Source organism: Bombus flavifrons, chromosome 6 (genome assembly GCF_040668555.2).
Source record: "Bombus flavifrons isolate JBK064 chromosome 6, iyBomFlav1_principal, whole genome shotgun sequence".
In the NCBI taxonomy this organism is placed as follows: Eukaryota; Metazoa; Arthropoda; class Insecta; order Hymenoptera; family Apidae; genus Bombus; species Bombus flavifrons.
The window spans coordinates 7,171,612-7,196,803 of NC_138447.1; the positions used below are offsets into that span (position 1 = coordinate 7,171,612).

The 25,192-nt window shown below is 46.2% G+C and overlaps 4 protein-coding genes across 11 annotated transcripts in view; 2 read left to right on the top strand and 2 right to left on the bottom strand.

Moving 5' to 3' along the window:
• LOC138181190 (histone lysine demethylase PHF8) overlaps positions 1–1,856 on the bottom strand; it is a 32,003-nt gene extending 30,147 nt beyond the window's left edge. For all 5 annotated transcript variants that reach the window (XM_069115853.1, XM_069115852.1, XM_069115854.1 and 2 more), the window contains exons 1-5: positions 1,662–1,856; positions 1,215–1,300; positions 844–1,122; positions 618–759; positions 67–516 (exon numbers count right to left, since the gene is read on the bottom strand). In XM_069115853.1, the coding sequence (XP_068971954.1) occupies positions 67–516; positions 618–759; positions 844–1,122; positions 1,215–1,300; positions 1,662–1,759 (1,055 nt within the window). In that variant the 5' untranslated portion in view covers positions 1,760–1,856. The remainder of the gene's footprint in view (positions 1–66; positions 517–617; positions 760–843; positions 1,123–1,214; positions 1,301–1,661) is intronic.
• Positions 1,857–2,046: 190 nt separating this feature from the next.
• LOC138181191 (polynucleotide 5'-hydroxyl-kinase NOL9) lies at positions 2,047–6,036 on the top strand. Its single transcript, XM_069115855.1, has 7 exons — positions 2,047–2,240; positions 2,361–2,572; positions 2,702–4,278; positions 4,359–4,558; positions 5,058–5,108; positions 5,195–5,388; positions 5,475–6,036. Exons 1-7 carry the CDS (start codon positions 2,173–2,175, stop codon positions 5,705–5,707), a joined length of 2,535 nt encoding a protein of 844 aa, XP_068971956.1. The 5' UTR covers positions 2,047–2,172; the 3' UTR covers positions 5,708–6,036.
• A 47-nt stretch (positions 6,037–6,083) lies between these two features.
• Positions 6,084–25,192, bottom strand: part of Dnmt3 (DNA methyltransferase 3) — a 60,289-nt gene continuing 41,180 nt past the window's right edge. Inside the window, exons 1-18 of one of the 4 annotated variants that reach the window (XM_069115843.1) lie at positions 14,268–15,773; positions 12,071–13,307; positions 11,689–11,777; positions 11,199–11,303; positions 11,043–11,124; positions 10,560–10,670; positions 10,331–10,474; positions 9,868–9,959; positions 9,669–9,779; positions 9,342–9,564; positions 8,734–8,861; positions 8,584–8,631; positions 8,018–8,082; positions 7,659–7,930; positions 7,320–7,556; positions 6,783–6,924; positions 6,496–6,710; positions 6,084–6,404 (exon numbers count right to left, since the gene is read on the bottom strand). In XM_069115843.1, coding sequence (XP_068971944.1) covers positions 6,178–6,404; positions 6,496–6,710; positions 6,783–6,924; positions 7,320–7,556; positions 7,659–7,930; positions 8,018–8,082; positions 8,584–8,631; positions 8,734–8,861; positions 9,342–9,564; positions 9,669–9,779; positions 9,868–9,959; positions 10,331–10,474; positions 10,560–10,670; positions 11,043–11,124; positions 11,199–11,303; positions 11,689–11,777; positions 12,071–13,307; positions 14,268–14,375 — 3,636 coding nt within the window. In that variant the 5' untranslated portion in view covers positions 14,376–15,773 and the 3' untranslated portion in view covers positions 6,084–6,177. Of the gene's footprint in view, positions 6,405–6,495; positions 6,711–6,782; positions 6,925–7,319; positions 7,557–7,658; positions 7,931–8,017; positions 8,083–8,583; positions 8,632–8,733; positions 8,862–9,341; positions 9,565–9,668; positions 9,780–9,867; positions 9,960–10,330; positions 10,475–10,559; positions 10,671–11,042; positions 11,125–11,198; positions 11,304–11,688; positions 11,778–12,070; positions 13,317–14,267; positions 15,774–25,192 lie in introns of those variants that run through there. The other 3 variants (XM_069115842.1, XM_069115844.1, XM_069115845.1) reach the window with 3 other exon arrangements.
• The window catches only part of Tdg (Thymine DNA glycosylase), a 52,282-nt gene continuing 45,827 nt past the window's right edge, over positions 18,738–25,192 (top strand). Inside the window, exon 1 of the mRNA XM_069115846.1 lies at positions 18,738–20,725. Within this exon, the coding sequence (XP_068971947.1) occupies positions 20,538–20,725 (188 nt within the window). The 5' untranslated portion in view covers positions 18,738–20,537. The remainder of the gene's footprint in view (positions 20,726–25,192) is intronic.

The window sequence follows — 25,192 nt, forward strand, 5'->3', positions numbered from 1 at the left end:
ATTAAGTGAAACATTCGAAATGATCTTTAAATCAATGATCACTGTCAGTCGCGTTTATGTACTCACTGTAGTTGCATTGGAATGTTAAGGCTATGTACAAAATTTCCACCAAAGACCAAAGAATCAACTGGAGTTAATACAGCGTGTATCCAACCTGTTGGAATCATCATAGTTTGGCCTTGTTTTATAACGCATTTGTAACACGCATCGGCTTGATCTCCAAAGAAGGTTTCACTCTGCGTTGAGCTGCACATCCAATGTTGATACAGTTGTAAATTAGCAGGGGTAGGCCTGATCAGATAAAACACTTTCTCTCCACGTAGCACGTGATACCACACAGATGTACCACCAAAATCAATGTGGAAATCTGTGAAACTGTCTTTGACCCCCATTAGGCAATACTTTTGCACTTCAGGGCGTTTTATGTCACTATCCTCGAGCCAATCACGCGGCCAAACAGAATTAACCCAGTCGAGTTTACGCGCGATGTATGGTGCCTCGACCATTGGTGAAAGACTGCAACGTTTATTTGTCAATTTATATATTATATATATATACATATATTTCCTAGAAACATTTAAAGCCAATATGTGGCAAGGCAATTAATATTGGTATACCCAGTGTTTGTAAATTCAAGACTAATCACATTAAGAACCCTTGTTCTGCAAGGGGAATTGTAATATTCAACAAAGTCTCTTAATTTCATTCTGATATTACTTTGTCTTGTAACGTCGATTACATCCATGTCTCGATCTCCACCTGAAAAATAAATCGGTTCTATCTAGCACACACTTTTAATGCATAAGAGTAACATAAATATTCATATATACAAAGAATTAATACCTATGTAACTTTCTACATCATAAACGCTGAAGTTTGGTGGTGGAACAGTCATATCAAGTCCATCCTTCCCATCAATTATAATAGGACTTTCAAAGCCATTAGCTTGTAAATATTGGAGAGTCAATTGCTGTCCTCTAACATGTTTAACAACTTCATCAGCTTTTGGGAAATGTCTGGATTTTAATTCCCTTATAAATACTGGTGTGCCAGTTTGAACTGGTTTTGTATCAGCATCGGGCTCTGTATAATCATGTCTATGCCAATTCAATTTTGTTTTCACTGAAACAAAATTAACATTTGAATAATAAAAAAGATGTAGATTTTTTAATATAAATAGTACAGTAAGAGAAAATTAATTTCTATGTGCTCACTAAGCGATGGCCCGCACATTGCTTCACAACGCGGACAATGGTATTTGTCAAGATCTATGGACATATATTCTTTTACAGAAACACACCTATAGAAAGAAAAATATAAAAATTATTTTAAATATCATGGATACATCTTGTTGCATGTAGAAGATATTCATAAAATATATAATCTGGCCGCATAATTTACTTATGCATCAAAAATTTTCGCGTCACTAGGATAGGTTATGCAAGTATCAACAAAACCTAATTCTTTTGCTGCAAAAGCTGTAACCATTATTTTCAGAAAAGATATTATGAAAAGGAAATCATGAGAGAGTAGCTAAATTATTTAATGAGTTTTGCAGGATAGATGACGAAACGTGTTTATATTCGGTCTCGGAAAGCATAATTTAATCATAGTGTTTGGAGAGACCGTTGTTTTTAATTATCAATATTTCAAACACTTACCCTCCATGATACCATTCTTTACAAACATCACATTGTATCATAAATTGTTCGAAATCGTAAGAACGGCCACATAAACAATATGTAACTGGTAACTCCATTTTTCGTGAATATTAACGCCAAATACTCTTTCGCGACTCCGTATCGTTAACATTGGATGGTAACTATAGTAGCCGTGATGCGTCGCTAAAGAGCCGCCCTGTTATTCTTCTTTGAATGCATACTAAAGGAGCATTTCTATTTTTTGAATGGAGATTTAATGGAAAAGGTACCCTAATCGAAAACCACGTTTACTTATCACGATTTTGACATGAATATTTATATATATACACATAATTATATACACACACTTACAGCAAGCGTGCGTCATATAGCTTTTCTTTGAATAAATATACAAAACATTTCGGTAAGAACGAATCATAATATTGGTTTATTTTGAGGTTAATTATCGAAAATGCGTCTTTCTGGGATTTGAATCTTCTTATTTCATAACCAAATTTTATAAAACATAAAAATGAAATCGTCACAAGCAAAGAAGCTAAAAACGAAAATTTTGAAAATTGGTATAAAGCAAACCAAAGCGTGAGTAAATGTCGAACAATTAGAATGCTTCTTAACAATTTTATCTGATATGACTAATGTGTTGGTAAATTTGTTAAAACACGTATTGTCTTGATTCAAAAACTTCAATTTTAAATTTAGGCAATTACCACAATATAAAGCACAACACAAGCTCGTCCGGGGAAAAAGAAAATCTTTTCTTAAATGTTTAAATATGAATTCTTTGGCCAAAAAGGATAAAAGCGCTCAAAACAGTGTGCTGCCTGAAAATTCATTAAACAGAAAACAAATACTCTTACAATGTAATTTAAAACGTAAAAAGAAAAAGTGCACCAATATGAAAGGAACACAACGTAAGGAATTTATTATTCACAAATCAGGATAAATACTGCACGCTATTTACTGGTTGAAGATAAAATATGGTATAGTATCTTTATTGAAGCAAAGAACACCATTATGGAAACAGGTTGCTTAAATTTCAGATTCTGTGGATCTTTCCTTCCAGAACGATGACTCTTTAGGAGCACAGTTAACCAGAGACAGAAATGACAAGCAGTATTGCGACATTCCAGAGCAAAAAACTATAGGTTCACCGGTAATAGTAGAAGCTCTGTCGAAAAATTTATCCTCGCTAAGTATACCTGATGTACTTAAACAAAAAGAACAAAAGAAAACGAAGGGCAATGATTTTGATAATAATCCATTATGTATGCAAAGTATGAGGAACGAGGCCTGTGTCATTATTGGTGAATCCTTAAATCCAAATGATAATTTATCCGATGGAGCAAAGGATACTAAAATCGTATCACCGTCCAAGAGTAATCGCAAACCACATAAGGATAAAAAGCAGTTACAAAATAGCAGTTCAAATACTACTCCCAGTAATTCAGCAAAAGTTAAGAGACCTTCTGATATATGCTACACTGGAAGTAACATCTGTAACAGTAGAAAATGCAATACATTGGAAACAGAAACTTCAAGTAATAATGATACTGTTCTCATTGATCAGCACTCGGTACGATTTTATTGTCTTAAGAACAAAGTAGTCGCAGTTATGCCGAAAAACGCACGATTTTGCTTTACTGGAAAGTTAATTGTACAAGTAGTATATGGGGTTATAGAAGCTTACGGATGCGTCATTACCACACAGAACAGTCCAATCGAAATTTATTCACCAAGAGGATATAGTAACGTTTTGATCGAAACGAGTGAAAAATTTTCACAAAATTTGGAATCAAATATATGGGTATCTTTGTCCACAGAAGGCATTCATCAAAACAAAGTGAACAAACTAATCGCAGACATCAAAGAAATTCAACCCGGCATGGCAGTTGTTTTGTTATCAAATTTGGAAAACAAATTGACTAGGTTTCTACACGTTTTTTATCCATTTAAGCTATTTCCAAAAATAAAAAATGTATCTTATCATTCTTGGACTGACCCCAAGAGGGCTGAAAGAATATTACAGTCCAATCTTTATATTGATAATTACGCGTGTAAGGAAATAATTATTGACCAACGTATTACGCAAGAAGTTACTGACAAAATGTTGAAACGTTGCCGTGAGAACAAATGGTCATGCACCTTAATAGCCGGTGGAAAAGGCGTCGGGAAATCAACTACAATGCGATGCTTAATAAATACTCTACTACCTGCTTCCAAAATGGTGGTTCTTATAGACGTTGACCCAGGACAAGCAGAATGCACACCAGCTGGGTGTATATCGTACAGTTTAATCGAACAGCCCTTATTGGGACCAAACTTCACGCATTTAAAGAGTCCGGTTTTTCAATTGTATATCGGAGATGTGGACGTGTCACGATGCATTACACGATACATCGAGGGTATTAAAATGTTGATTAATAAATTGTCAAGTTGCCCAGTTTTGTCACGCCTACCTATTATCGTAAACACGATGGGTTTTTCACATGGTATTGGTTGGGATATCATCTTGTTTACGATCAAATTGATTCGACCTTCCTTCGTTGTACAGATTATGTCTGAGAAGCCAAAGAATAACTATATCGAATATTTAAGTAAAGAAGTGATAAATCGGCAGGTAATTGTAACTATTTTACCATTCTATACATTTGAATAGTTTTGCAAACAGATACGTCGGAAGAAACACATTGTTTGTAGCAATTATCCTGGTCGAGTTGGAGTGCGAATGTTATTGACTGGAGTCAACCATGCGATTACGAATTATTCGTGATACATTCAAATGCAGAACGTAAAGGTGCTCCAGGATACGACAATTGGAACATGGAGCCGTATCAAAAACGAGAACTTGTAATGATCTCCTACTTGAGTGAAATTGTACAAAACTCTTGGGATTCCGCGTAAGATATATGGATTTAACATACAATATTGTGGTGGATATTAAACGTGTTGCTTTAAATGACGACACGAGTGAATACTTGTGATAGTCAGATATATTTAAAATCGTTCTAAGTACAGAATACAAAGTTAGTATAATATGTCTTAATTGTCGCTTGCTCAATGCTATTCGATATAAGGATACTAGGTAATGAATGTCCTAGGGAGCATGTTTGCTTATTTATACTGGTCGAGGGGGGGGGGGTACCGGAAAGGTTGAACTCCGGTTGACGGTTGCACATAGCGGCGATATTGTTTTGCCCGGAGTTTGTTTACATTTAAATCTCGTACATCGTAACAGTGTTAATACCCCGAAGCAAAACAACAACACGAGTCACTCTCGATTCGAATCGTCCTATGACTCACGTGCCGCTACAATATCAATATTATTTGATAGTCATTTTAATATATTCGCAATTGTTTGATCGTATGTTAATGGTGTGAATTCTGATATTTCTTTAGGAAATGCTATGACCCTTTATCGTTAAGCATCAACGAAGCTGTTCCATACGTGTTAGTATCATCTTTCCGCACATGTCGAGTAAAAGGTATCAAATTATTAAGTCACTTTAATGTATAGAAAATGTCTTTACTTACAGAACATCTTTTGCATCGTTGTACATTTCAATTCCACGAGCGTCAGTGCCTCCGTCGCATGCGTTAAGCGTAGTGAATGGTAATATAGTAGCATTATGTGGAATCGATATGAATAACAATGAATGGCAAGGAGGTGAAAGTATGGCTGGTCCACGTATATTAAACAGATCACCTCTTTGCGCATGTTATGGGTTTGGTAAGCATATCAACGTACATATATTTTTCTCTTTTCGTATTTACTTGATAATTAGAAGTTAATGCGTGACATTGCTTTGTGTGTAGGTATCATCAGAGGAGTTGATATGGAGCGACAAGAGATATTTATAAACACACCATTACCGGTTTCTATAATGCGGTATGTGAATTGTTTGATGGGATGTATACCGGTACCTATTACGCTACTACAAAGCAATCAACACAAAAACGTACCTTATATCGGTGGAAATGATGTTTTACCAATGTCACGAGAACATCGCAGGGGGTATTTCCGTATGAGGTATCAAAACAACGCTTGATACAATAACGATAAATCTTTATAATATATTTTTATGTGTATCAAAAAAGGGTTGCATATGTATCATCTATTTGGTTCCATTTTTTAAGAATACGCATTTGTAATATCGTTTTCCTTTTTTCTTCTTTCGTTTCCTTATCTTTCTCATCGTTCCAAACAAAAAGAAAAATGTATAAAATGTATGATGTGTTTGAGGCGTGTATAAAGTAAACATTTCAGAGAGAAAGGCAAAGATGCAATTTTAATAGAAAAGACAAACGGTAGAAAATACTGCGAGGTACGTGTTTTATCTTGATTGTAATAAAATTCAAAATAAATTGGAGAAAACTTGGTGAAATGCTTAAAATATTCGCTATATCCTCCTTTTGGACTAGACGAAGCGAGATCTGGTTCACGTTTGATCGTTTTGTCTTTGCTTCTTAAAGCACACGCTATGTTTAAACACTTTCGATTCTTCTAAACGTGTCACGATTAGTTCGTTTCAATCGTATTACACTCGAAAAAAGGACAAAGAGATCTAAAAATGGCAGTTAGTGTTTGAACGCTCCAAGACTTTCCTATCAACCTTTGTCTTTTTGTTGCCGATAAATTCTTCACGTCCGTGTAGTGACGCGGGAATCCGAATATCTCTTCGAGTTCGGTTATCCACAAGGAATCACTTTCGTCCTTCATAAGAATTGGTTTCAAAGCCAATTTGCCTACGAATGTAAAGAAATCATTAATAATTAAAACGCGATTAATACGATGAACGGAGAGTAGCATTTTTAAGGATTAAGAACATGTATGTACCTTGCTTTAGCGAGTTTACTCTCGTAGTAACAGTCCGAATCTTTTTAACAAGCGAATAACGTTGACAATGTGGCGTAAGTATATCCTGAACGTCCTGTTCTCGTTGCGTAGACAATGAGTGTGTTTCTATCGGTAAATTATGCCAGTATAACCTCAATCTATGCTGAGGAGAAAAATCTGCCGAGTCTATCGTGTCAGGTTCTTGTCCTAAATGTCTGTTACACAACGAGGTTTCAATGTTCTCGATGTAAGAACTCTGTAAAACTTTCAACTCGGTTTCAACTTACTTGTTAATTTCCAATCTATATTCGGTCGGCATCGAAGCGACATTTTCATATAACCAAAACAAATGGCATTCATTGTTGACTTTCTTTAGCAGATCCTTGATACGACAGTACTCGAAGAATAGGATACCAGTCCCTTTTGGATCTGAAGCGAAAAACACGTGAAAAACAGTAAAACGCTTACGCGTTCTTACGTACACCCTCCTGGTTTACAAGTATTGTATTTTCTGCTCCCCTATGGAGATTAATCCTTATCTCAGATTACCAGAATTCTGTTCGTGTAAGAACAGAATGCAATACGTACTTACACGACAAAATGCAATAATATTTGTTTGGCAACTAAGTGATTGCGGCTTTTGTCATTACCACCTAATTACCACTTAGTTGCTAACCTAATAGTTGGACGAAATTAACGAATTAACCGCATGGAAGAAAATAATGGTTTTCAAATACGGGAGCAACTAACCTCTATTCTAACATGTACTTATAAACGGGGGTGTACATACATATGGTATTGTGTTTAAAAGTAACTAATCGAACCATAGAGGCCGAGCCGCGCTGGATTAGCCAAGCTGAGATCATTGCACGGTGATCCACCGATTAATAAATCGATAGGCGCTATTTCTTGAATCTTTTCCTTCGTGATATCTTTCACGTTACCCAAATGAACGATTCGATCACCAAAATGCGCAGCGCTCACCATTAACGCATCCGGGTCGATCTCGCTCGCGTAATACGTGTCCACGGCTAAACCTAACTTGAGAAGTACCAGTAAACCTGAAAGCATCTATCTTTAGGAAAAATCGGTAAACCGTGACTGGACCAAGTGCCAAGCTTCTTGGCAGAGAAAAAAAAAAGAGTAGAATCTGAACGCAGCACCTGTACCGAGGCCATCGAATAAGGACAGCACGCGTATCTTTTTCTTCTCCCGATTACGTTTCACTAACTGTTGCGGGTTAGATTTGCAATTCGTACGGAACATATTGATCATCTTGTCTTTCCAATTCGCTCGTGGCTTGATGATCGAATCGAAGGACGGTCGAGGCTTATTGTTAGTTGCGCAGAGGAAACACTCCCAAGGATCTTCCTGAAGAACTTGTTCATAGGTCGTTGGGCACAACAGGTGTTTCACGCAGGCGGTACAATACACTCTGAAAAAAAAAGAAACAGAGAAAAGCACAATTTACCAGTGTTCATACGTTTGGAAATTATACTTGCAAAGACGAAGAAAAGTTCACCTTGGGCAATCCTCTTTGTCGCATATGATCATCATGCCAGAGGCTGCGCACACCGTGCAGTGAAACTGATCAACAAGCAATGAATGAATTGGACGATTATTTCGGCTAAGTGAAACATTGTACGATATATTGGCTGTCCCAGGGTTTAACAGCCAAAGCTTGTCGGTATATTGTATAGGTATGTTAGTGAAGCAAGAAACGTGTAGCTTCTTAGAAATTTCTAAACATTCGTAACTTCCTTTTAGTTAATTTACATGGTATTTATGAAAAGAAATTTGTTCCACATTTCTTTCCTTCTCTCTCCATTCACAATCTTAATTCTATGAATCTCAATTTTATGAATGATAGACTATTATAAATTATAATGATTTATGACCAACTATTTTTGAAGAACATATTCTTCTTGTACCTGTGATTTGTGTAATGGACATGTATAGTGTATCCATTATTCTAATATATTTCTTTTAACTTGACAAAAACCAATAAACTGCTTTATTTGCATTTCATAACGAACTTCCAAACCCTGGGACTTTTCATAGCACGTACATCGAAACAGGAATACTTACGCACTTGGCGTCATTGCCGAAAAGGAACATGCAGGGCTTATAGCGATCCTAGAACGGTTCAATTTCCAAGCATGAACAACGATTTGCCTTTGCAAAATTATAGTACGAGGTCTCTGTGACGTTATCGATGCGTTACTAGCGTTACCTTACCGAGCAATCTTTGCACAAAGATCCCTCGAAGAATGGATGAATTTCCGTCTTACCCTCAGCAACTCGTAGACACTTTAGGCATAACGATTCCAACGCGATGTTTCCGTTCATCGCAGAACGTAAGTCATCTAGATCGAAACAGATACTTATGTTTTACAACAGATATTTTTCCATAACGTATATGGTGTGCTGAGACCGATAGCGCTGTAAGCGAGTCAAGATTTTGAGAATTCAAACTTTGCCACGTATCTCCACTCTTAACACTTTACTGACCGTTAGCGGTTCAACAGCAAACGCACGGTCCGATCAGCAGCTCAGGCGCAGATTGGGGTTAGGTGAGCAAGGTACCTTAGTACTAAATAACAAATTACTGCTCAAATAATGAGATAGATCATCGGCGACAAAAAGCCGATTAATAGGCTATCGGTAGGTAAGCGTCAACGACAAAGACCGATTAATCGGCTATCGGTCGGTAAAGTGTTAAAAAATATCGTTCCTTTAGTTTCATTAAGAAGATGATATAAGAACGCTTATACGTTGTCGGTACAAATGTTTCAACGTTTCCGCGTACTCACAGCGCGACATTGTGTCCATTTAGCCGAACTTACCACTGTTCTTTATGTCATTCGTCCGGTCATCGTCTACATTTGCATTGTTCTTCAACTCGTTCAATTTCGCGGCTATGCAAGCTGAATATTTATCGTATATTTTGACGGAATCTTCTTTTCTTTGAGCGCACGATTCTTTGGAATCTTTCTTGCTTGCGAAATATCTCAACGCGTCGTTTACAGTCCAGTTCTCGGTTTCGAATCCCAGACGAGAGCAATAATCCTAAAAAGAAGAAAAAAAAAAAAAAGAATTGGAAAGTAACGGTTCAAACGGAATTTTGTGGATTACGAAAGACGGTGAAAACGACACGACACGCGGATAAATACCTTGCAGGCTTGGAGAACTCCAACGAGGTATATGTGCTTTTTCGTATTATTTATGTAGTCGCGCATTTTTTCCATGCCCTTGTCGAATCTCAAGAACAACTGATGGTGCACCTGTCGCGCAATGAAAATCGTGTAACAGTCTACGTGTATATTCGGCTCCTTTTCGATGGAACGTTTAGTAACGTTCGATAATTTTTACCTCTGAGAGCTGGTAATCACCGTACCACATAATCCACTGGCAACCAAAGCTTGGTTCACGCATGCAACAGTCACGATAATCGATAATCATCGCTGCAACGTAAAGGGAGCGTGTTTGGGAAACGTGCGAAGGGATGTTTAAAACGTGAATTTGTAATACTCGAAAGATGCTTGAAATATTCGAGGAGTCTTGAAATTGTATTTACTCGCGAACAACGTTGTCGTTCGTAGTTCTACGCGACGATAGTACGTAACTCTTTCGATCATTATTTTCTCATTGTTCGCGTATTTTTAGTAGTATTCGTGTTAACAAAGTGGTCGCATACGTACGAACGACAGTGTACGACAGGGTGGAATTTCATCCTATCGATATTCGTAATAAAGAACAAAACGATTGAAAACTGTACGAGAGAACGCGTAATCCGCGAGCAGCCTCGTAAAAGAAGGAACTTAAAGCGCATTACCTGGCCACCAATTGTGTCCGGCGATTTTAGCCCACGCTATAATCCCCGGATTCTGTTCTTTCAACGGCAAATGCGTTAAATCTACGTTGCCTCGTTGCGGCGAATCTTTCGCTTTTTCAGCCAACCTTTTCCCTTGACTTTCGCCTATCGAAAGAAATCCAGCAATTGATATTCGCATCGGAGGAGAAACAGAAGAGGAAAGAAAAGAATGAAGAAAGTAACAACATACGTTTCTGGTCTAGCAAGAATTTCTCCGTAATTTTTGCGTTCTTCTCCCTAAGACTGTTTAATCTCTGTTGTATCTTGTCTGGATATGGGTAGAACTTGATTTCGTCTAACGCTATGTACGAAAAATACGATCAAATCGATGTGACCGTTTTACCGGTTCGTGCGCTAAAGCAATACTTTCCTATTTCTTTCTTTTTTATTTTTTTTTTTTTTTTTTTTGGAGTCACGACCTCTTGTTATTATTTCGCAATCGTAGTTCAACCGGACGGAATCCGATTACGCGCATAAAAATAAGTCGAAAGTGTAGTACCAAAGTTTGTCATATCGTAGGTTTCGTTATCGTTCTAAAAGGAGCGAGGTATGACAATTTGTGATCGAAAGAAATGCGTTCTTCTCGCGTGTTCTCCGTTTCGTTAGCGTGAAAAATCTATCAGCTAAGAATAATTGGTTGCAGGGGTCACGACCCACGTATTCGATCACTTACTTTCGATCGTGCTTGGTAAATTGTTCTCGATCCAGGTGAAGTAAGGCTTGGTTAAAGTGCCGCCCAATAATTTCCGCAACATCTGAAGCGAAACTCGTATCTAAGTAATAAAATATGAGAGAGAAAAAATGGGAGAAAAAGATGGAAAAAGAAAACCTGCATAGTTGCGTCGATGACACGCATTCGCGCTTCGTTTGAATTCTGCGTTAGTCGGCTCTTGAGGTTGCACGAGAACGGTTCGATCTGTGTCTTTTCATTCAACTAAAACGAAACGCCGATATGTCAGTTGGCAATTTTGAAAAATCCGTTGCTCGCGGAGAGCGTTACCCCTTAACTGTCCAGTTTCTGACAGTCTCAGACTCGTACGTCTCGTTTGGTCACGTTGCAATTGATACCTTGCGTTTCATCAAACTACACACCGGGTTATTCGGCAAATTCATAACGTTTGTATCACAGCCACTTATTCGTTACAAGCACATGGAGTAATTTAATATTCGATTAATTTCTCGACAAAGTACAACTAACGAGTCTTTGGTCGGCTTTGATCAAATTTTCTGGACCGTTAAGGGAGTAAGAAGAACGAAGAGAGAGAAAGAGAGAGAGAGAGAAAAAAAGGAAAAATAAATAAATTGAAAGATATATTCACTAATGATATACGAGCTTCTCCAATCCAGTAAACCCATGATTTGCCTGCTTCGGACAACATTCCTACATGGTCGGCATCGATAATTAACGCTGTAATATCACATAGAAACGTTTACTTAGGACATAGCTGCAACATCGATTGCGCTCGTCTCGTCGCGTCACGTTGCGTCACGTCGCGTCACATCGCGTCACATCGCGTCACGCGCATTCCCGTGATCCTATTCCAGCTTTATACACGCGTTTAAACTTTCGATCGGGTAAGCCGATCGCTAGGTTCCAGTCTGCCGATAATCGATCGAGTAGGAAACTCGCGAGTACGAAGCTCGAGTACGAGCTTCCGAACGAAAGGACATGTTAGAAAGAAATAGTTTTGAAATTCTCGCCTGGCCACCATCCCGAACAACAGCCCCACACCAGCTTGCCGACGAAAAGATCCTTGCTGATTTTCATCGATCCTCGCGTAACCCTTCTGACCTCGTAATATTCTTCGCTCCACCTGGATCCTTTGTTTCGCAACTCGTTGTTTCTCGCCGCTTTTTTCACCGGCTTGGTCGTTTCGTTGTTTCGTTCGCCTTCGCTGGACGCTCGACTTTCGGACGAGATTCTTTTCGCCAGAGGAAGCGTATCAGTATCGTCGAAACTCGTCGATTCGACTTGGTCGGACCGTTCAAGGGCAATGTCGTTCTCCGATGGTTGCTCCGACGAATCCTCAGTTTCCATTCGATCGGTCATCGACGCGTTATCTTCCACGTGGTCGTTCGTCGTCGAGGTACCCTCGTTGTTACATTCTTCTTTCGAGCAACGACGTGCAACGACGTCCTCGTCGTTGTCGACCAACATTTGCTCCTTCTGCTCGTCGAAGACGGGCGTTGGGGTCTGAAAAGCGTCGAGTTCGTTGGTTTCCAAGATCTCCGCCGTGATCGCACAGAGATCGCTTTCCTCCGTGTGATTACAGTCGCGTGAAACGAAGTTAGCCACGTCGTTTTCGTAAAACACTTGCTGATCGGACGCACGAGTCTGCGGAACGTGAATTTGCATGGCGAGGCCGTTTGCCGCGTGATTTGATCGATTCGCCAAATTCTCATTGTCGTCGCGTTCGGCTACGATGGAGTCTCGATGGTGGTGCTGGTTTCGAGTTTCGTCAGGAAGAAAATGTTCCGAACTTTCGGACTCTTGGTTCGTTCGTTTCTCCGATCTGTCAAGACCCGCCTTTCGGGACCTCCAAAACTTATCTACGGTGTTGGAGTCGTTGTTCGCGGTGGCTGCATCATCTCCTCTATCTTTGCGCGAGCTCTTCTTTACCGCTTTCCCGATGGACGAGTATTTGGCTTTGGATCTAGATGGAAATTTGCACTTTCGTTTCCTCCTGGTGGACGATCTCAAACGAGCACTCTTCGTGGTCTTACTCGCGGCACCGATGCAGTCATTTGCCAAGGGCAACGAGGGCTTTGAAACGGTGGCGTTGGTCTGGACGAGCGATTGTTCATCCGACACCGTGTGGAACGGCGCGTTGTTTCGGGAAACGTCTGATATCAAGCCCAGTTCCATGGCGCATACCATGGACCAAACGCTGTTCCCCGCCCATCGTTGCAACGCATCCTTCCCGGGTAGATTCGTTCGCTCAAAGACCTGTAACACGCGTACAATTCGAACTAGAAAGCGCAACTTTCATCGGGGTAACAACTGGGAATGTTTTAGCCGCGTTCGATCATCGTTCTCGCGGATTTCCAGGTTCTCGGCTTCGAAATTTCGTTGGTGAGATCGCGTGAGATCGATCGCGGCAACGCGTTCCCTCGAAGGACGACGCATTTCGGCACAGGTACAATAGAAAGCAGGACGGATGGAGCGCGCGAGCCGGCGCCCGAGATCTACGGCGATGGCACGGAGAAGATAGCGCGATGAAACGAGCAGGAAAGATTGAAATCGCGTTTGAAACAGCACCGCGGAGGGTTGGTAACAAAAAAGAAAGAGAGGGAGAGGAAGAGGGGGAGGGTAGGGTAGAGGGTTAGGGAGGGGTATGCGATCCACGTGGCGCCTCGAAAGGCATTTCTCGAGGTCGCGGCATGCTTTGCCGGGGTCGACCTGATGAATGGAAACGTCGGTATTATTGTGTTTACACGCGGGACACACGGGGGCCTCTCTCGCTCTCTCGCCACACTTGGCGTGGAAACATTCATTCATAAAGCGTTCCGCGCGTTCCTCTCACCACCGCTGTCCCTCCTGCCTAGCCCCGTGCGCGCCTCTCACCCCATGTTCTCCTCTCCTCTCCTCTCCTCTGCTCTCCTCACTCTCTCTCTCTCTCTCTCTCTCTCTCTCTCTCTCTCTCTCCCTCGCTCTCTCTGTGCGCCGCTCCGCGCCACTCTCCCGCCGCCGTTATCCCCCTCTACGCGAGGGTACACGACCCTCTGTCGAGTGTAGAGGGGTAGTACCAGTGACGTAGCCAGAATTACGACAACGACCTGCTGATTCGCTTATTTTATTGTCCGCCAGGTCGTGTCCACTCGCAGTCGGCTCGTTGGAGGCCACGTTCTCGATTCTTTAACGGGCCTCTCGGCCTCCTTAACCGACATTGTCGCCTACCTCCCACCTTTCCTCCTCTGCCTGTCTATTCGGCGACTCCGACTCGAAGTTGAGGCCCGAGTCTTCGACTACGGTTCTCCGATCGTGGGTTGGATGGCGCGCGAACATTTCACCACGCGAAACTCTACACAGTCTGCCTCGTAACGCAAACAGACGGTGACTAGGGCGACGATGTGAGAAGCTGGAACTAGAGTTGGTTTGCTCGCCGATGTAAACGGAAGGCGAACGATTCTCAAGGGAGAGAGAGATAGAATGGTCGGCTGGGTTGTCGACTCGCGCCGTTCACTGTTCGCCGTTCACCGTGCCGTGACGATTAAACGTATCGTTAGGTGTTTTCAAAGATACTCGAAGCTTGGGAATCTCGCGCACGCGATCCTGCGTAGCGTTCTTAGCCGCACGGTATTCTCGATGTCGCGTGACTGGATCCGCGTAGCGATCTCACGCGAGAGGTTTTTTCGCTCGGACCGCACGAAACGTCGATTAACGCGCCAAGGATACGATCCCAAGGTTTTTCGAAAAATCTTGTTCGTCGCGATGGAGAAGAGATTTCGATCGGCACAGTGAACAGCGTGACAGAAAATACAGAGCGGTTCGACGAACCGCTCGTACGCGATCACGGACCAAGAACGATACGGTAACGTTTACGTGCACTCAGCTGATATGAATGGACTAGGAACGCGAGCGAGTGTACGTATTTGTAGATTCGGTCATGACGACTTTCAGTATAAATTGAAACTTCTCGAGGGTGTCTCGTCGGCGGTGGGAGAATGTCAAGGGGCGAAGGACAGAGAGAGAGGCCTCGTGCACCGGCAATACCGGACAAAGATGAAAAGAAGCAGCGAAAGAGAGGGGAGAGAGCGAGCGAGCGAGCGAGGGATCGAGTGACTGGCAGAGAAAAAGAGACAGACGGATCAACGAAGGGTACAAAGCCACGAAGCTGGGTCAGTTCCGTTTAGTACGAGGTAGGCTACGATTCCGTTTGGATCGCAGAAGGTGCACACGGATCGAGATCCATGCACCGCGCAATCGTTCGCCCAACCAACTTCCACTCTCTCTATGCGGCCTTCCTTCCTTCCACTCTCCATCGAAACCCCTGCGCGTTGCTGTCTACGCTGCGCGTTTCTATCGTTTTCGAATTACTTGCTCCATTCCCACTTATACTACATTTATATCAAATTTGCATTACTCAGTTCGCCTTGTTTATTTACATCGTATCTACGCTATTACTACCATAACTGCTATATAACTGTAGGAAAAGTACTTTTCGCCAAACTAAAGAAAAATCTACAGAACAACGTCTCTATGAACGTCTCGTTTCCAAAAAAAGTGGAAAAATGCGGGCCAGAGACAGAGCCAGCGAGCGAGCGAGCGAGAGAGAGAGAGAGAAAGAGAGAGAGACAGGGAAGGTTTTATACGGGTAATGCGCAACTCGGTGCAAACTCACGGTAGAGCGGACAATTTGGTCGATCTGAGATTCGTGTCGATCGCACACGTGCGGCTGGCTCCGTCAGCTGCTTTTTCTCTGTTCGCGATTTTTTCAGGCAAACCGTTTATCTTGGTTGTTGGGTCGGACGCAGAGCATCGCCAAGCGTTTCGTGTTTGCGTGCTGGACGCGACCGGCGAGTAGTAAGCGAGTACAAACAGAGAACCGCGGAGGCGAAAGGAAGAAGGGAAACAGAGGGAAGGAAGGAAGCACGGAAGGAAGGCAGGCAGGCAAGAAGGAAGAAGGGAAGGAGGAAAGGAAGGAAGGAAGGAAGGAAGGAAGGAAGGAAGGAAGGAAGAGAATAGGAGGGACCTGTAAAGAGAAGGAAGAACGAGGAAGAGAGGGCTCCACTCGCCTAGCGCAGCGTGGGCTTTTCTTGTATTCTATTGATTTTTCCGAAAGTTCGCGTGGTGGGAGTCTGGCAGGCAGCGGTGTGCGAGCTCGGCCAGGAGCGTGTTTGCGTGAGCTTCGACGACGGTATCGTCTTTTCCTTCCCTCCTGCTCTCTGCCCCTCTCTTTTACTCTCTCTTCGTCGCTCCTTCTACGCGAAGGATGGGTTGATCGCAGCAGGCGTTGTGCTCTCTCTCTGTCTATCGCGCGCGCGAGAGCCTCCTTTCGTTTCCCCAGCGGTAGTTCTCTTTCTGTTTCGAGGATCGGTCTGTACGAGCGTTTCCCGCTTGGTCGCGATCTGTTCGTCTCTCGTTTCATCGAGTGGCGCGCAACGAGTTCCCTCTCGCTCGCTCGGCTTTGCGTGAAATCCACCCTCGACCCCGCTGCTTTCGCTCGGTCGCGCTCACGCTCACGCTGCGACCTGCTAGTATCTATATACGTACGATTGGCCATCGCACGCGCACACACATACATGAAGCGGCTACTCGAAACAGGAGCGTGTTAAGGAGTTTGACTTTGACATTATTTTTACCGCGACGATCGACGAAAGAGATCGCGCGCGCCACACGTGCGATATCGGCGCGCGATCGAACTATCGCCGCCTATCGTATCTATCATGCGAAACGAGCGTTCGTTTCGTTTCCGTTCGTAAACCGGTACGATGGTCTGTCTACCTTCTCTCTACTACCTGTTACTACGCGTCTCGTTAAATATTCGTTTGCTTGCCCTCTCTCCAAGAAACAACAGTAAAACTCGATTCTCGCTTCGATGTCAATCGTTTAAATGGCGAATCGAGCAACGGTGTTTCGAGTTTGCGCGAAATCGCGCGACTTTCGATCGGAGCGTGCGCCACTTGCCCCGAATCGAAAACGGTTCACCGTAGATCGGCGTATGAACCGTTGGATCATCTCGCTTCGTATCGTTCGAAGCGATCGAAATGGAAATTCCAGGACGTTTCGAATCGAGACGCGAGCGAACAAATTCGTTGAAAGATATAGGTTCTCGAGGGGCCGAGAGGAACGTCGACACAGGGTTTCTCGGTACAGCCCTGGCAACCCATCCACCTACATCGCGGCAGGGTCACCGCATACACCACTACCGCCATGGCAGTCGGTCGTGCATACGTGTACGCGTACGTGCCCTTATATACGTCGAAGCTATCTCGGTTTCTCCAACGCTCTGTCTCTCTGTCTCGCACTCAGCCTCTCGGCGATATACCCTGGTTCGCGCGCGCTCTCTCACCCACACGGGTTCGCGTACAGTCGCGCTCGCGCTCGCCTTCCCACTCCGATCTACACCCTCACGGCGGACTCGGTCGAATGGATTGCACGCGTTACACGGACACGCGTGCACCGAGCCGCGTTTCGACGCGTGCATGCAGCTACGGTGAAACGCTGGGAGCGCAAGCCGCGCGCACGGCTCGCCGCCGCCGCCGCCGCGGCCAGGCTCTTGGCCAGCGAGCCTGTTAGACTGGCAGGAAATCGGCCAACCAACGCAACGGCCGGTCGAGCCGCGCGACCTTTCGATCGATAACGCCGATCGATTTTCCCCGCGGAATCTACGAGACTCGCGGCAACTGCGTAGCGGGTCGACGCGTCTCTTTCGAGATTCGAGGTCGCGATTCCTTGAAAACTCGAACGGTTTCGCGCCATCGTCTCTCTTCGATGCGTCTTGCGATTTCTTCGAGTTCGAAGGCGAATTCGGAGGTCGCTTTAGCGAGATAGCGGTGGCAGGTCGCGGTCAATTAGCACGACTGGTTCGATGGTACGCGGCAGTTTCGAAAGGCCGTTGCTTTGCGTCGAAAGGAGTCGCGCCCATCGGTGCGTCGAGAAAAGGATACGAGCTGGCGAGTTACTCGTCCCGAAGGATTCGGTTACGACATTCCAGCAATCGCGATGTTGTCGCGTAATTTGTATAATGCTGTCGGTATCGGAATACACGCAGATTCGACCAAATATGTTCTTTCTCTTGGCTACGTCTGTACGATGAAACTGCGAACCGTTGGAAATTCAGTAAGGCAAATAATTGCACCGAGAGCCAAGGATCGATTCCTCTTGACCAATCAAAGTCGCGTGACTCGATTTATCGTCGATCGTCGAATATCGATTAGCGTTGGTTAACGCGGACGCGAACGCGAACGCGTCTATTACACCTGACAGAGAGAAACGATCGACAGAGGGGAGAGAGGCGAGAAGAGGACGAGACAAATGTAGAAATTTCACAGACGTTGCTAGCAACGATCGTAATCGTCGTAATCGTATCCGTCGTCGCTGGCACAGATATCGCCGTTGCTACCGTTATTGATACCAGCAACGTAGTCGTCGTTGCCGTCTTTGTCGTCTTCGTCGTCGTCGTCGTCGTCGTCGTCGTTGTCGTCGTCGTCGTTGTCGTCGTCTTCGTCGTCGTCGTCTTCGTAGTCGTCGTCGTCGTCGTCGTCGTCGTCGTCGTCGTCATTGCCGTCGTCGTCGTCGTCGTCGCCGCCGCCGCCGCCGCCGCCGCCGCCGACGCGGTCGGCGGGAGGCTCTGAAACCGAGCGAGACCGAACGTAGTCGATGGAGGTCGGAAACGCACGAACCTCGCGGCTCGAGCGACCGAACCAGCGACACGGCCAAGCAGTGCGGCGCCGACTCTTGCTGCCGCGGTTTCAACATCCGTGGTGTGCGTGGACGAATGTTTACGCGACAGTAGACTTCTCGTCGAAACGAATACGGAGCAAGGCGTATACAGCGAAGGATAGAGAAAGGAGATAGAAACGGGATAGAGTCGGACACCGAAGACAAAGGAGAGAAAAGAGACGAAGAGAAGGCGCGTTTGTGGTGGAGTGTCGTATCGTGGAGCAGCGTACCGAGGTTTAGGAGCCGTACACGTCGTTGCGTTATCGAGAGCGAAATAACGCGACGAGTCGTCCGGTTGGCGAGACGACCGAACGAACCATCGACGCTCGTCCAGTGAAACGGAGAAAGAGGCAAGAGAGGGAGAAAAAGAGCGAGCGAGCGAGCGAGCAAGCGAGAGAGAAAGGCGGAAGACAGGAAAAAAAGAGAAAACATTGTGCCGTCTTTATCGTCCGGGGCGTGGGTGCAGCGAACGCGAATCCCTCGGACGAGACCGCTTTGCCGCGAGCGAACGAGCAAGAGAAGCGAGAGCGAGGAAACGGACGAGGAGTGAAAGAGATGGTGGAGGACGGAACGGATCCGTCGCGAGAATCGAGTCGAGTAGCCTTTTCTTTGGTCGGCGCGTCTTGAGGAGGCCGAGCAAAGCAAACCGTGCAGTGGCATTGCGAGCGAAGAAACGAGAGTCGAAGACGACGAGACCAAACGAGAGGAGACGCGAGAGGAGACGCGAGAGGGTCGACCGAGAACCGGCAACGCGGAACAGGAGAAACTCGAAGAGAAGAAAGTTTTCGGCCGAGAGGGATACTCGGCTGGCTGAACCATCGCAGTTGTGGTGGTCACGTGTAGCCGCGTGCGGGTGAAAACCGCGAGAGAGCAGCGTCTCTCGAAAAGGTCTGCAGCCAAAAGTATCGACACAGCTGGACACCGTGGGTCCGGCTAACGACAGCGGTTCGTTTTTCCCTCTCTCTTTCTCGCCCTTGCGACACCTCGGCTTTGGATACACCGAGCCGACGTCAACAGCTGCCCGACGGAGGATCGAGGCGCTCCCGAGACCGACCGTCGGATATCCTGGAGGACGATGACGATGGTGGTAAGGAGGATCACGAGCGGTAACCGGAGGACGAGCAGCACGAGAGGACTCGATTGAATCTCGATCGAATCCGCTCGAATACGCGGCAATCGCCGCCGCCATCGCCGCCGCCGGATCCGTCGTCGTCCGTCTCGCCTCCTTGCCGGCGACCGTCGTCGGCGACCGACCGGGCTCGCCGTCGGTCCCGTCGTCGCGACGGTACGACAGTTTACGTTCAACGCAGGGTGACACACAGTGCCGTAGTAGTGAGTGTTGGTGCGAGCATATTAGTCACGCGGGATCGCGCGCGTTCTTTCTACTCGCGTTACCCTGCCGACGGCTCGCGTTCTCTCCGCGAAGCCGTCGGGGAGAGCGGTCCTGTCTGTCAGTTTGCTTGCTCGCTTGCTTGCTCGCTTGCTTGCCTGTCTGCCTGTACCTGCCTGCCCGCATACCCGTCCGCCACCCGACTGCCTGCCTACCTGTCTACCTGTCCGTCTATCGACCCTTCCAATCTTTCTCTCGAACCTCGCGATCCCGAGTATCCCGACGTTGTTCGACGCCAGGAAGCGTGCTGCTCTCAAAGACTGGCAAAACCGTCGGCAACCACTACCGGTGATACCGTGCAAGTGGTATCGGATCTCGCAAGGACGTGACTCGTTCGCGGACAGACAAATACGCGGTTATTCGCTCGGAAACGCGGCCGATAATCAGCCAGGATGCAGGTGGCAACGCTATTTAGGGAGAGCGCCACCCTGTTGGGTGCCTCTAGCCTGGATCCCCCGCAGACACATCATCACCAGGCTATGCACCCGCAACAACAACAGCAACAACAACAGCAGCAACAACTTCAACAACATCCTGCCGACCTGCATTTGGCTCATCACATGCAGCACCACTACAAACTGTAAGTTTCCTATATACGCGAAACCTTTCGCTGTCTTTACTTCTGTTACGCTCGCCTACCGTTTTAACCGCCGAACGTATCAATCACGCGTCTAGAAGACTTTCGCACCGATCTCCGTTGAGAATCGGAGGCCGAATCCGCGTTCCGACGGTGACGACACAGCGACACAGACCAGATTCCACGTGAAATTCCACTTTTTGTCTTCGGAGTAACGCGTATCGCGATCGTCCGTTGTCACGGAGCAACGATAGCGCGAGCAAAAGCGCTACAGAAGGAAACAAGTTGAAAGATCCACGGTCGCCGTCGGATCGCCAACGAGAAGTTCGAGTTGGAACCGAGACGATCGAAGGATCGTGGCTCGAAAATCTTCGGTTCCTTGACGACGACTTGGTCTCTGTCGCACCGTGCGAATCCTTCAATTTCGTCACAGCCTTTCCCACGAACGTGTTATCGCGTTGTCGTCGATAGGAGCGTCTCCTCTCTCTCTCTCTCCGTCTCTGTCTCTCCGTCTCATGGCCGCGGTTCCACCCTTGGGTCTCGACCTCTCAGGCTTTTTATGAATTTCGTCACGCGCCACGAAGGGACAGGGTAGCATTTGTATTCGTTGCGCAAGGTCCGGTCGTGCCCTCGTTCCTTAAACCGTACAATTTGTTTGAGGTATCTCGTCGTTGAAGTTCCCACCACGGTCTGCGTACCGTGATCGATGTCGCGGCGATAACCGAGTAGAAGGCAACGCGCGAGTCGAGCGAGCGTTTTCCTCGATCGGGAGAAAAAAGAAAAAGAAAAAGAAAAAAAGAAAAGGAAAAAAGACGAAACGCGTAGCTAAATCCGTCGGTGATCGCATCGTGTGAACATAGTCGCCGATAGCCGTGCGGTTTCTTTTTTCCTTGCGAGGAAGAAGTTTCTTGTAGCGGCTGTGTCCGGCTAGGAAACGGACACCGATAAACGCGTTTGATGCGGCTTCTGGAGAATCAAACCGAATCGAATCGAACAGGAGCGAAGAGAAACCGCGAGAAGTTTGGACCAGACGCGAGGCCGCCAATAGGTCAAGGCTACTAGATTCTCTGCTTCGACCGGTATCTGCTATCTCTAGCCGTTTCCCGGCAAATTCCTCGCCAACTTTCCTCGCCTCTCCATCGCGCTATTCTTCGATGGGATCGCGAGTCGCCGATATCCATTTGATCCCTTCGCTTCGTCCGATGCACGAAGACGCGCGTCGCCTCGAACGAAACGTCGTTCGTCGTTCGGAAGATGACGCGTGAAACGACGCGCGAGTTCGTTTAACGAAACCCATCGAACACCGAATTCTCTGGCAAGCAGCGTGTTTATGAATTTTGATGCTTTCAGAAACAAAGCTTTGAGAGTTTGTAGATGTGTAAAAACTTTGTAGATGTGAAACTTTTAGCAATACGCGTGTTTTTTATTATTGCATCGAGTTTATGATAAACGACCAATCGGATCTGCATTCCTTTCGAGTGTCTTCCAAGCGACGAACGGTATAGTATCGAACGCTACTACGCGCAGTGGAAAACAGGACTAGGAACGACGAGGCAGAGGTAAAAGGAATATTCCGTTTGCTTCGCTCACGCAAATACAATCGCGTATCAGTTAACGATTAAGTGGCGAATTTTTTTTGTCAAATTCCTATTTTCTCGAACCTTTCCAAAGAGATAATGCAAAGCTAAGTAGAGAAACTTCCTCTATAAGTTTTATAGAGGACACTTTGCTTCCGGTCTGTATCTGTATATTTTTTCTTTTTCGATACGTTTCTAGCCCCGCTGTTTTTTTCCACTCTGTCTAGCTACATACGATCCGATATCAACGGATATTATTAAGATACGGATAATTTCCAAATACCCGTGTGGTGTAAGTATCGGATAGAAACTCGATAAAGAAGCGAGAAGAACAGCAGGATTTCTCCCGTAAACGTAAATCAACCGATAACCGCAATCTACTAATAGCGTCCATACTACAGCGGAAAACGCGTGTGAGATCAAAGTCCGTGTGTCTAACCCAGTAGAGTCGATCGGACTTGCACTCGTTGCTGCGAGCTCCGCGTAACGTAGATCTGGCAGATTATCGTTGTTCGTATCTACGGAGGATCGAAGGGAAGGAACGACGAGGAAATTGCGAGTCGGTGGTACGAACGCGCGATCGCGGTCGTGGTCGCGGTCGCGGTCTCGGCACAGCAACAATCGAAAGATACGAAGGTAAACGAAGCCACGTGGCCGAAGGACGTGTTTTGGCGTGGATAACGCGAGAAAGATATGGTAAACGATTTCATCGCTGCCACCTACGCTCCTCGGACGCGAGCAACAAGAGTAGAGAGAACGCGAACGCGGTCACGTGTCGCGGATAAATCGTGTTTCACCGATAAAAATCGACCTTATCGATAAGATCGAGCCTCCTTCTCGGATCAGTAGTCTGCCTTCTCTTTCTTCGTAGTCCGCTCACTTCCTTCGACTCGCTGCCGGTCGCTCTCGTCCAAGTTATTCATGTATTCCATAAGTTCGGAATACATGAATGGCCTACGAGAGCCAGGTATCCGAGAATCGGCTTCGACAAAGCCGTATTCTTTGCCACGGTAATTTAACACCGTTTAACGTTTCTCTTAGAAAAAAAGCGAAGCGTCCTCCTCCCCCGAGTGTAACGAACGATTGGAACGTGCCAACCAAGGACGAACTTTACACGGACACGTTCGGTCAAAGCTTGCTCGTGCACCGCGTCCAGGGTAGCACCGCGATAAAGATACGCGACGAAGGTTGTCGCATTCACGCGCGATCCGAGGTTCGAAGAGTTGGCTGGAGGTAGAGAGCGAATAAGGCTGGAATCGTGAACGACGAACAGGAGACGGTCGACGCGTTCTATGTAAATAGTGTAAATACGTGACGCGTGACGAGTCAGAGTTTAAAGTTCTACGGAGAGTTTGACCACTTTGGACTTGGCGTCGCAACTTCGATGACTGTACAACGTTGCTAACAGAGTCTTGCCGATCCTCGATTCGTTTTGTCGGCGTTGGACTAGCGGAGCTGCAGTTGGATTCTTTCGCGTATTCTTTCGAGTAGTGTGCATTTTGATTTTGGAATTGGTCGGAACGTCCGTTGTTACAGCTCGCGTGGAACCTAACGTCGCAGCCCAGTCTTGGCTAACTCGATCGCTGGCATCGAGGCTGGCGCAATCACGGCAATTATTCTTCGACGGACTAGGATTCTAATTACCTGGGAGCGTTATTACACGAACGACGCAGCAGTCGTGATCGACGCGGCTGATAGTCGCGCGCGTCTGTCGAGAATTCGCGATTTCGGGAAATCGCGATGGAATGGCGAGTACGTCTCGTTCACGGCCGAGTCTCCGATATTCGCGGCACGTAGTCGAAACGCGGAAAAACACTCGGCATGCGTTTTGAAAGAGGAGGAGAGCGTGGCGGCCGATCGGTTAGATCGTTTCCCGCCTAGTGGACCAGAATAAAAGGACAAGCGGAGGAAGAGGAAAGGAGAAAAAAAAAGGAACGTAAGGACGAGACGTGCATGACTTTTAGAGTTAACGCGCGTAAATCGCATTCCGAGCGACGCGAAACCCTAACCCCGTGTCTCGACTGGTTCTCCTCTGCTTCCTCGCGCGTCCGTTGCTCCTTTTTTTCTTTTCTTTTTTCTTCCTCGCCTCGCGTTTCTTCTGTTCGTTCTTCTTCCTTCGAGTATGCTCGGTTCGTCCGCGTTACCTTCCTCTCCAGCTCCGTCGTCTCTTCCTTCCCTTCGCGCCGATCATTTTACTCTCCACTCCTTCGCGCCTTTACACTCTGTCCGTTCTTTCTTTTCTTCTCCGTACGTGTACGCGTTCGGCCGTTCCTCTCTCTCTCCCTCCCTCTTCCTTGTTCCGTCACTCTTCTCCTTTCTCTCGCGTCTCGCACACGGTTATCTCCCTCGCGTTTTTATTTTAGCCCGAAGCAAACGTCGAGGTGGAAACGGCGAGCCGGAGGTAGGAAGGAGGGTAGGAGACGGAAAGGAGAGAAGCGAGTAACGCGGCAAAAGAGGAAGAAAGAGGCGGAGAGGGAATAAACGAGCGAGAGAAGGAAAAGTAGGAAGGTGGATGCGAAAGACGGGAAGGAGGGAAGGAGGTGAGGGAACGGAAGAAGAGACGGCCGAGGAGGACGCGGGGCACAAGGGGACGGGTGGCGGGGGCGGCAGGAGGGAAGGTAGGAGGAGGAAGAGGAGAACGAGGAGGCGGCGGCGGTGGCGGCGGCGGCGGCGGCGGCGGAGGAGGACGAGGAGGAGGAGGAGGAGGAGGAGGAGGAGGATAGAACACAAACGGCCGCACGAAGAGAGCTCGTCGAACGGGCTCTGCTCTCCTCTTCTCCTCCTTCGGTTCTCGCAGGCTATGGTTTCGTAACACGCGTCTTTCCCGCTCTCCGCCTCTCTCCTCTTCCACCGGTTGTTCGTTCGTGCAACGCGTTCCACAACGTTCGTGATA

Excerpts from the sequence above, each read along its gene's own strand:
- LOC138181191 (XM_069115855.1), top strand. The coding sequence starts at position 2,173 with ATGAAATCGTCACAAGCAAAGAAGCTAAAAACGAAAATTTTGAAAATT. Across the intron at positions 2,241-2,360 it reads GGTATAAAGCAAACCAAAGC|GCAATTACCACAATATAAAG; the intron begins GTGAGTAAATGT and ends TTTTAAATTTAG. Across the intron at positions 5,389-5,474 it reads TTGCGCATGTTATGGGTTTG|GTATCATCAGAGGAGTTGAT; the intron begins GTAAGCATATCA and ends CTTTGTGTGTAG.